General features: G+C 40.6%; 1 protein-coding gene across 2 annotated transcripts in view; it reads left to right on the top strand.

The window, feature by feature from the left end:
• Positions 1-5,121: 5,121 nt before the first annotated feature.
• Positions 5,122-11,387, top strand: part of LOC148015344 (transcriptional activator TAF-1-like) — a 68,424-nt gene continuing 62,158 nt past the window's right edge. Inside the window, exon 1 of one of the 2 annotated variants that reach the window (XM_087665931.1) lies at positions 5,122-5,140. Coding sequence is in view for 1 of the 2 variants with exons in the window: in XM_087665928.1 (XP_087522054.1) it covers positions 6,508-6,513 (6 nt within the window). In the remaining variant the exon portion in view is untranslated. Of the gene's footprint in view, positions 5,141-6,492; positions 6,514-11,387 lie in introns of those variants that run through there. The other variant, XM_087665928.1, reaches the window with a different exon arrangement.

The following is an 11,387-nucleotide window of genomic DNA, read 5'->3' as shown; positions in this document are numbered from 1 at the left end:
CAACCAACCACCAACCTCAGAGGCCCCCATCACCCACTCAAAATACCCTCAATCTCCACAACCTCAACCATTTTGACATGCTCCTCTGCCATGTCCAATCCCCACAAAAGACCCATCATCAACCCACAAGCTAAACCTTCTCAGTCACCTAAGCTCTTACCCACAACTACCATGGGACTAGCACTCAACTAGGAAGGGGGTAATGTTACAGCCCATATAGCCCAAAAAGGAAGACCAAGGAAGCCCAAGTCGGAAACGAAAGACGGTCCCAAGTGACAAAAGTGGAGAAGAAGGAAAGCTTTAAAAAAATGTAAGAAGTGCACAATAATGAGCACATCAAATATTCTAGCTTGTGCTTGTGTTTAAGAGAGGGAGTCTGAGAGTGGGAGCGAGTGAGTGAGTGAGGGTGAGGGACCATGGAGATTAAATTGATATCTGAAAGGCATCCCAAGGATAATATATGATGATTGAAAAGGTCTAACTAGGCTTAGAGAGGGGGGTTGGGGAGGAGAGGGTCACTCATAAATATGTAAGGATATTACATGGGTTCAAAAGAAGGCATTTTGAAAATACAAATTTTAGACATAAAAAGGTACCAAATAAAGGGATTATTCACAATTTGAATAGAAATGGGGCTCATTTTATTTAGAGAAAATTGACAAACAATGGTATTTTTAAATAGGCCTCAAATGCATGTGATATAGAGGATTTATATATAATGAATCTCCCGAGGAGCTCCCGAACAACTAGGGAATTGTGTTTTTCTTTATATGTATCCATAGAAATTTAACCCATCAATTTTCTGTGTTTCATTATATTAAACGCCTTGAAATGTAGATTTAACCTTGTACAATGAAAAACTAATTTCTAGTTGCAACCTTCTTACTAAATTTTTGAAATAAGATCATGAGGACTACTATTGTTATATAGGATTGTAACATTAAAATCCTTTATATAACCTTTCATGTTGAGTAAAGCCTACAAAGAAATAAGTGTACATGGTTTTTCTTGAGGCAATACTTCTTGTTGCATGTATCCATAGTCCAATCAGGAGCATAATCAAGTACCTCCTCAATGTTGTGCAACTAGGCACTATTCTAATTTTTGTTGGGTGGAAGTGGGTGGAAGTTGAACTCGAGAATCCGGTCAAAAATGTCTAAGTGTTTCACAATGATGATGAGTAAAGATGGACCTTTTATTTTTAACATTAAGTTTGCAATTTGAGCTTTTACCTTGTTGCTCACATTGTTGTTTGCATACCTTTGTGTGTTGCCCCTTTTTGGTTGCAAGTTTGATGACCTTGTTGGGTGGAAAAGAATTAGGACAATAAGGCACAAAAGATTTCTTTTGGGCGTGGTTGTTGTTGAAAGGTTACGAGAGAGGATATTATTAACCATGAGGAATCTCAATGATTGATTGAAATCTCTTTTACCATCATGGGCATAAGAAATAACATCATGAAGGGAAGTGGGTTTGAGAGAATTTAGTTTAGATTGGATGCCAATTTGAAGACCACCTTTGTATTTGCATTATAACATGCTCTTGAAAACTTCCTCAAGCATGTGCGACAACAAAAGTCTTTACCAAAATATTTTCATATAGGCAGACACATGATCACCTTCTTGCTAAGATAAAATTGGCCAATTTCATCTTTCATGAAGATGAAATTGAGATGGAGATCTCCATTCATTTCATGAAATTGAGATGGAATAAAAATTCTTGCTAAGATGAAATTGGCCACTTTTTTAAAGCTTGTAGAAATGAATGGATAGAATGATGGAGGTGTCAATGCTTGTCTATTGATTGATAACAAGGCAAAGATGGCATTTTCACCAAAGAAGGAAGGCAATTTTGGGACTACGACACCCAAATTGGAAGAGACCTAGTTGCAGATATGAATCTCTTGCTTGGTGGATATGAGTCCCTTCCAATTTTGGGACTATAACGCCCAAATTGGAAGGGCCCTAGTTGCGGATATGAGTCTCTTGGTTAGTGGATATTTTTTGGAAATAGGAAACACCATTGAAGACTCTAAACTTGAGGCCAAAAACCATTGTGTAAAGCTTTTGACCAATAGATACTAATGTTTAAACCTTTCAAAATGGATGCACGGCTTCTCTTCAATATTGATGCACCACTAATCAATGCGCTTTGATACCAATGTTGCTAGCCTTCATCATATAATAGATAACAATTGAAAGAAAATAAAAGATGGAGAAATTGCAAGAGAGAAGAGAAATCCACAAAGCTTGCATGATACAAGATTGGGTACAATCTTCCCCCATGCATGGGTGAGCACATTCTCCATGCATGTATTTATGAGTTGTATTGAGCTTTTGTACTTAAAATACATTAAAGGCATATTTTTGTGTTCTTACTTTTCCTTTTCTTCCATGATGCATTTCATAAAATAAATCTAACATAACCTATTCTAAGGAACTTTACATCTAAAAATAATATTTTTATATTTCCTAAGCATTTACAATAATTAAATTGTGCATGTGCACATGCAAAGTCCTTGTGCTTATGAGTGCCTCCTTCAAAAAATATAATATTTCCACATTGTATATTGTACAATTTCCAATAATATTTCAATGCTATGAAGTATACATGAGTTGGAATGGAGACTAAGCTATAGAAGTCTTATAAATGGTCTAATAAGCTCATAGAAGTCATGTGAACTTGTTATCATAGTCGCTCCTAGAGGTAGATACTAGTTTTATAAGAATGTTAATCAAAATCTTATTTGTGGATTCTGCTTGGTTGTTTCCTTAAGGATAATATGGAGCTAAGTTTCCATGAACAACCAATAATATAGAGAGTAGATGTGGTGTAAACACATTTTGGGAAGAAGTTGAGTGTCATGCGCAGAGGGGGTGCACCTATAAGAAATCATCTATATAATGTGCATTCAAATAGTTTTAAGAAATATCCTTTATTTACATGTTATATGGCCATAAAATAATCCCTTTTACTTTACTAAATTACAAAATTTATCCATTTTGTAATTAGAAACCCCTTCTATAAATATAATCCTATAAACTTTACTAAATAAAACACCATTTCTTTTGAACTCATATGGTATCTTATATGTTCTATACAATGCACCCTTCTTATGAAAGGTTTAGGAGGCTTTGTTTGGAATAAGATAATTGATACTGGAGTTGGAGTTCTTGAAACTCGGGGAAGCCCTCCAATCAAGAAAGTGTACTTCAATCTGCCTATAGCCAATGGATTCAAGGTTTTCCCACTAGGAGTACTAAATGTAAGAGTGGATCTTCACCTAAAGTGTATGGGACAAATAAGCTAATGGGACCATACATTATTAGAGCTCATGATGTCCTCATCTAACTCAAACAATAGGAGATAACTATACAAGACTCATATGACTACTAACCAATACATGAAATATTAAAACGTACAAAGGATTTTGTGGCCTATTACTAGAGTGAACTTCTTACCAAAAGATAATGTCTTTGTAACTTCAAGGGATGAATTTACAACTGTAAGTAATTTCAAGTCATGTGTGGCATACTTGGATTCATAAGGTTTCAAATTTGGTGAACTACAAGCAACATGTCCTCCTTCTTGTACTAGGGCTCCTCTAATGGCAAGTTCACTTGCATTGATAATCACTTTGAACTCTCGATTAAAGTTAGGGAGTTTCAATATTGGAGTCGTCGTCGTCACATGTTCCTTGAGTTTATGACAACTTTGTTGGTGCTCTATTATTCATAACATTTAGGTATGTCACTTCAAAATATTCTTTCCTTTTCTTTTTCATCATAGTCCTCTCTTCTCCCTCCTCCCTCCCGCCCCCCCAAGGGAGCTTCCACTAGTTCCCTCTAATCTTGAGTACCCCTTCTCTATGCCCTCTCTTCCTTCAACCTCTCTCTTCTTCTCATTATCTAGACCCTTCTTTGTCCACCTCAGTTTTACTTCTTTATTCCATATATCCCATTGTCCATCCCTTGCATAGTTTCCCACCCCCCCACTAGCTCTCTCTCTCTCTCTCTCTCTCTCTCTCTCTCTCTCTCCCCTGATAGTTCCAATTTGTCCTTTCTTAACCCCCCTCCAACTACTATCCCACCCTCTTCTTCATCCCTCCTTTCCACCAATGCTACTTCTCTCCTAGCAAGGTCCCTCTAGCACCTCTAATCTCCAACCACTATTGCCTCACCTTTGTCTTATAAAGCAAATGTCTCTATATCTTATAAAAACATAACAAAGGTGCTTCTTGAAATAAAAAATCAAATCTAGTCAAAAAGATTTTTGATCTTCATTGCATGTGGCACTTGTCAAAAGGAAAAGTAAACAAAAGTTTAGGTAAAAAAGTGAGCTTAAACATAATTTAATTATTGCTTAACTCATCAAGTCTATAAGTGATGTACTTGAAATACCTAGGGGTAAATTTTCAAAGAAGAATCACCTTATCACTATATCATTGTAATAACACATACCTTAACAGGGAATGCCAACAAGCAAACAAGCACTCCAATACTCAACCACGAAGACCTTTGTGGACACAACCTTTAATGGAAGATGAAACAAGAAACACCAGCAGTAGTGCGCTCTTGTTTGTTACAACTAGGACACATGTAGCTATATTCTATTTGCACAAGTCCATAGAGTAGGTGTTATAGCATATGTGGCTAGCACACTCTAACTACTGGAACTTGCGTGCAAGCACTTTGAGAGTCAATGGAATGCCCTCCTAAAATGAGAGTACTCCACGAACTTGCAAGAGTACAAAAGGGTTGCTAATTGGAGATTTGTTGACAAGACCTCCTCTTTCTCCTCCTTAATGTGTTCTCTCTCATCCTTTTTGCATTCTCTTTCTTTGCAATTTGGACTTGCATGTGGCAGTGAAAACTTGAAGTCCTCACAAAACACTAGCATGTGACACGACTCTTATGAGTGTTGATATATTTAAGCGAAGGACAGAACATTCACCAATTAAAAGAAGGGGCTTTGCATGGTGGACTTACACAAGTTCTTTTGATTGATGGATTGACTCCTGGGGAGCGCCTTCCCCCCCCCCCCCAAGGTACGAACAACATCCCCCCTCTCTCTCTCTCTCTCTCTCTGTGTCACTCGCTCGCGCGCTTAACTGGTCTTTTGAAAAGAAGGAGAAGAACAGGTTGTCAGTCTTCTCTTGCGTTGGTTTGATCAGAAATTGATTGTCTATGAATGCGCATCACGTCTGAATCCAAGTGTCAGCAGTTCGGTCTGCCATAACTGCATTGGAAAGTGTACGAAGGTTGCCATTTTAAGCTGTTTCTTATCCATATACGCTCCTCCCTCACATGGATAGGGTCCTGTTTTTGTGTTGCTGTTGCTGTTTCTGTTTACGTGAACAGCGAGAGAGAGAGAGAGAGAGAGAGAGAGAGAGAGTGTGTGTGTGTGTGTGTGTGTGTGGGTGTAAATTTGTGAGCACATAAATATACTGCACTGGATATTACCCGAAAAAAAAGTGTGCGTGGGTCTGTGTGCGTGCGCGTGCAAGCGCGCGCGCATCTTATACCCTCTCCCGTGAAGAAAGACGCTTTAAGTGGAAAATCGAAATTGCATTTGTCCTTGCATCACCCATGCATTGCACCGTGTTTACGAGAAACAGATCTTGCCTTCTCCAATTCTTCAGCAGTCTCGAGGTTCACGGGCTATCTGAAGGCATCTTTATTTCACAGCATCAGTATGTCCGTGAGTTACTTTTGGAGCTTAGTATGTCTTCATGAGACTGCTTTCATGCCCCATGGACCTTGAGTCGAAACTATCTTGCAGCACCCATGCATTGCAATGTGTTTATGAGAAACATATATTGGCCTTCTCCATGTCTTGCTCAGTCTTGAGGTTTGCTAGTTATCGCAAAGTATCTTTAGTTATCGCAAAGTATCTTTATTCTATAGCGTTGGTATATCTCCAAGTTCCCTTTGGAGTTTGGCATGTCTTCATGCAAATAGATTTTATGCCCCATGGACCTTGAGTCCAAACTATCGTGTGTAGGTGATACACCCTTAGTAGAACCTATGCTTGGTCGGGTCTTATATGGCTCATCCATACACGTGTCTAGAAGGGACCCTTTCTTACAAGATTTTGTATCAAGAGGAAGCCACTCCAATATGGAGTTATTCAGATTAGGTTGGTACTAGCGACATCCCAAGTCTACTATTGAATATGCTCTTTGAGATCCAGTGCTATGTCATGGAGTAGTAAGAAGCAACCTACCATTTCGAAGTAGCCTACCTTTTCTCTTTCTTTGATAGAGGTTTAGTATTGAGCTTTGTGCTCTATAGCTAGGAGGTTGTGTGGCTTTGCCGCATGCTTATAGAGATTGGTTTTCCACAAGTGGGACTTGATCTTCTTCAAGTTGACAATCAAAGCGCTCTGGCTCTTGGGAAGAACTTGTGTTTCATTCTTGTGTGAGGCACATCAAGGTTTAGTAGCATTATGTTCAAGAGCATATTTCGGATATTGAGCTAGAGGTGGACTTTTGTTCCACAACGGACAATGCAGGTTGTATCTTCATGAAGTCTCGTCTGAAATCTTCTATGTTTTATCATGCATCTCCTTGGCTTGTAGACACTCCTAGGATCTGAGAGGAGGTGTTAGCATTTGGTGTATGCATGCTGACATCTCCTAGTTATGAGCTCTATTAGAGTCTAATGGAGATGGAGGAGCTCTAATATTTGTCTTGTGTGTGTATTTAGTATGTGCAGTCATCGCATGCATCTCCAGCCTGTTTATCTTCATTTTCCACCTATTTATGAGGCACATCTGATCCAAACCATGTGGCAGCTGGGCAGCCAGGTCAGACTACTTTTTACCTCATTTTTGGTAGCAAGTCAGTCACTCATGGCAATAGTTGGCCAATTTTAGCATCTTTGGCTATAAAATAGGCTGACTGATCTTGTGCCTCCTGAGCTAGTGTTCATCACCTTCACTTACCTCTCTTTGGGTGCATTGTCATTCTATCTTGCCTCAATTTGATGTAGCCTTGTAGTATGCAGGGGCTGATTGTAGCAACATTGTATTAGTTTTAGATCAAATTGTTTCTTCTTTCTCTTGCTTTGACTTGTCTCTCTCTTTCTCTTCTCTCTATGTTTGCATTTTGTTTTTGTTGCACTCACATGTAGGCCTAGCCAAGACAAGGTAGCCCTTGTAGGTTGTTTCTTGCTTAGACATGAAATGCATGAGTGGCCCATATAGAAACAATGTCCATTAGTAGACTGCCTAGTGCTTGCATCACCAGTCCAATTTGAATCACTGTAGGCCTGTAACTAAAGGTCTCCCTCCTTGGGAAATAATGATGCATGTGATTGAATACCTTGCAAGTATCTGAAGATCCACTCAACAACTTGCCAATGTATGGTTTGTGGGCTGTGTATATACTTACTCACTTGAGATATTGCATATTGAATGTTAGGGTATGTGTTGCAAAGGTAAATAAGATAGCCAACAGCTTGGCTCTAAATTGCAACGTTAGACACCTCTTTACTATCATGCTTAAACAACTTTAAACATCCTAGGCGTGTGTCAGAGTGCAGCAATGCGGAAGTGTAGGACAAAGACTGAGAGAGAGTGAACGCAGAGTGGAGAGAGAGAGAAAAGGAGACAGTGTAAACGCAGAAAATCTGCAGTGTAGTATGCTGTAAAAGAGTGCATAAATATACATAGGGGCAGAGGAAATATCTATGTGTGTCTCCGACTTGATGACCTCGATCTTTGTCAGTCTGAGCACAGTCTGTCTCAGCCAACAGATCTCAAGATCAGAATCTGAATATTGAATACTGGAGTGTGTTACAAATTGGCTATAAATAGCTAAAAAATAGGAAATCCCCAGCACCAGGTCGGCTGCATTAAATGCAGCCGACTGAAGTAAACCTGTTTGACTGCAGCTGATGACGTGGTGCCCGTATTGTGCTGACGTGGCACTTGCTGATGTGTCCTTTGCCGTACTGTGCTGATGTGGCACTACCGTACCCTACTGATGTGTCCAACTGCTTGCCCAGGGGATGACTCTACCTCTAACATCCCCTCTCAGATCCTGGATGATGCATCAAACTGAGGGATCTAGAATGCTGCCGAAGAAGAGGTCGGGGAAGCGCCTTCGTAAACAAATCTACAAGATTATCCTTCGTCTTGCAGTACTCCACATCAATGGTCCCATCCAGAAGCTTCTCTCGAATGAAGTGATACTGGATCTCAATGTGCTTTGTTCGGGCATGGAATATAGGATTCCGTACCAAGGCAATGCAACTCTCATTGTCTCACCGCAAAAGAGTAGGACGAGTTTGGGGGGCAGCCAAGCTCCTCGAATAATCTCCGAAGCCATACAACCTCACACGTGGTGGAAGACGCAGCCCGATACTCTGCCTTAGTAGAAGAAAGGGCTATTGTGGGCTGCTTTTTGCTACTCCAAGAGATAACACCTGTGCCCAAGGTAAAACAATAGCCTGTAGTAGACTCCCGAATCGTGGTGGCAATTGGGACAGTAAAGTGATCGCCATGTCTTCGGAGGAAATAGGCTTCCTCGCATTTTGAACTTGCATCTAAAGCTGTCGAAGCTTGTTGATGTGTTCCCGAAGCGAAGAAGATTTATTCATGGACAAGGTCCGCATCTGCACCTCCAAAGAAACCCTCTTCATTAGGGTCATCCGATTGTACATTTGGTCGAGCTCTAACCATATCTCTCAAGCCATCGACAAGTGCTCGCGATGTGAGCTATCACGGCTGTAGTGCAAGACAGAAAAAGAAAAGAACGAATCCTGGCTTTCAGTTTGTCCCAATGAGATTGGGCCTTGGTCAACTCCGCACGAGTACTGGAAGAGAGTTTGGACTCATCTAGCACCGAGGGCCGGATGATCTCCAACACAAGCTCCTCCAAATCATAAGACTCCAGAATGGCCAACATCATCACCTGCTAGATGCGGTAATTGTCACCATCAAGCTTCCGATCCAATGGAAGAGCCGGTAGGATAGGCATCTTCTTGTCCATGATTGCATGGAACTCCAAATCAGCCTCTGTAGACATGTTCACGTGCAATGCCTGCACAAACGCAAAAGCAGCCCTCTCTGACTGTGTAAATGCAGCTTGGTAAGGCTGTTTTCATCTCTGCCCGTATCTTCTTCACCCGCTGGAGGCAATGAAAATGTAAAATCTGCAATGGAAGACCTAAAACACAGCAAATTCACCGATTGGACTCCTTTCCCGCACACCCACGCTCGCTTTAGCCTTGATCCAATGTGCAGCCCCCCCGCTCACCCTTGAATCCTGAAAATGCAGCTTTGTGTCGTGCCGAAATCTCCTCTTTAGATAGGCTCAGCTCTCAGTCGGTCCATCTTCACCGCTCTGATACCATGCAGAGTGCAGCGATGCGGAAGCATAGGACAAAGACTGAGAGAGAGTGAACACAGAGAGGAGAGAGAGAGAAAAGAGGTGTAAACGCAGAAAATCTGCAATGTAGTATGTTGTATAAGAGTGCAAAAATATACACGAGGGCAGAGGGAATATCTACGTGTGTCTCCGACTTGATGACCTCGATCTACGTCAGCCCGAGCACAGTCTATCTCAGCCAACAGATCTCAAGATCAGAATCTGACTAATGAATACTGGAGTGTGCCACAAACTGGCTATAAATAGCCAAAAAATAGGAAATCCCAGCACCAGGTCGGCTGCATTTAGACTGCAGTAAAACAGTATGACTGTAGCTGATGACGTGGCATCCGTATTGTGCTGACGTGGCGCTTGCTGACGTGTCCTCTGCCGTACTGTGTTGATGTGGCATTGCTGTACCCTGCTAACGTGTTCGATTGCCTGTCCAAGGGATGACTTTACCTCTAACAGTGTGCTCTTAGGTGTGGGTAAGTTGAATCCCCAAATAATAGTATAGGCAACCGATATATGACATAGCAAATGCATGTTTTAATTCAGCCTTGAAATCTGCAAAATTTTAATTTGTTGAAACTTGGTACAATGAGCAGCATGTCATCCACATAAAAATGATAATTAGCAAGTCCCTCCATTCATTCTTGACGTACAGAGTGGGAGTAGTTGGACTATTTTTGAACCTTTTACTGGCCAAATAAGCATCAATTTTAGAGCACCATGCATGAGGAGCTTGTTTGAGACCATAGAGAGCCTTATGCAACTTGCATACCGTGTGCTCTTTTTCCTTAACCACAAACCTTAGAGATTGTGACAAATAAACATCCTCGTGTAAATCTCCCTTCAAAAATGTTGTCTTAATGTTCAACTAATATACTTTCCATCCATAATTTGCACCCATAGCAATTATACATCTCACCGTACTCATGGGATGTAGGAGCAAAAGTTTCCTCATAGTCTATGCCCTTTTTCTACACATAGTCTTTTGCTACCAACTGTGCTTTGTACTTGTTAGTAGTGCCATCAACCTTGCATATGAGCTTAAAAACCCATTTTGTACCAAAGGCTTTCTTACCAGGTCGTAAATCCACAAGATCCCATGTAGAGTTAATGGCAATAGAGTCTAACTCATCTTGCATGGTGTTCATTCAATGTATATCGGGTTGAGCTTCATTCAAGGAAGTAGGCTCATCATTATCCAATAGTGAGCTCATAAACACATGCTTATCACAATCATCTACTTCCATAAAATTAGTCAAATGTGCCCCCCCTACATCATGTGCTGCATGTCTAGTAGCCCTTCTAGTGCATTGAGGCAATTTCTACTCTCTTGGAGAGTTTGTTATAGCCATCTCAGGACTATTTTGGTTGCATTTACTACAACCCTTTCATGTTGTACTGCATGTTTCATTGCATGTGGCAAACCATTTTCAAAAACTTGTTGTTCAGGAGCATGTGGCATAGCAGCAACTTGCTGTATCATGTTTGTCTGGCCATTTATAGTAGGCAAGGATTTCAAAGAAAGTGCAAAAAACCCTCAAAGATATCACCAATATTATGGGTGGCTGGCCTTTGAAATTGATAATGTGAAAATGTAGCATTTTCAGCAAATATGACATTCCTAACTGACAAAAACTTTCTTCATGTGTGGGTCATAGAAGCGATAGCCCTTGCTCTTTGAATTGTAATTTGTAGCCAATAAATATGCATTTTAAGACCCCTTGCACATTGAAGGCCTTCTAGCTAAAACTTATAAGGCAGTCCCTTGCTTTTTAGCATACAATGAGTCATCTGCATAAGTGACCGATTTTTCCTTTCAGCAATACCATTTTGTTGAGGTGCCATCCTAATGGTGGCTTGATGCGCAATGCCATGGTTAAGCAAATATGTCTCAAAAGCCTCCCAATCTGTGTGAAGTATGTACACTTTCAAGGTAGTTTAACCTCAAGCTTTGCAACAAGATATTTAAATTGCATAAACACATCAGATTTTGCTTTCAGCC

Source organism: Lygodium microphyllum, chromosome 24, assembly GCF_053477565.2.
Source record: "Lygodium microphyllum isolate KBCC chromosome 24, Lygodium_microphyllum_v1.1.10, whole genome shotgun sequence".
NCBI lineage: Eukaryota > Viridiplantae > Streptophyta > Polypodiopsida > Schizaeales > Lygodiaceae > Lygodium > Lygodium microphyllum.
The sequence above is the reverse complement of the archived record's forward strand: the minus strand, read 5'-3'. Positions and strand labels throughout refer to the sequence as shown.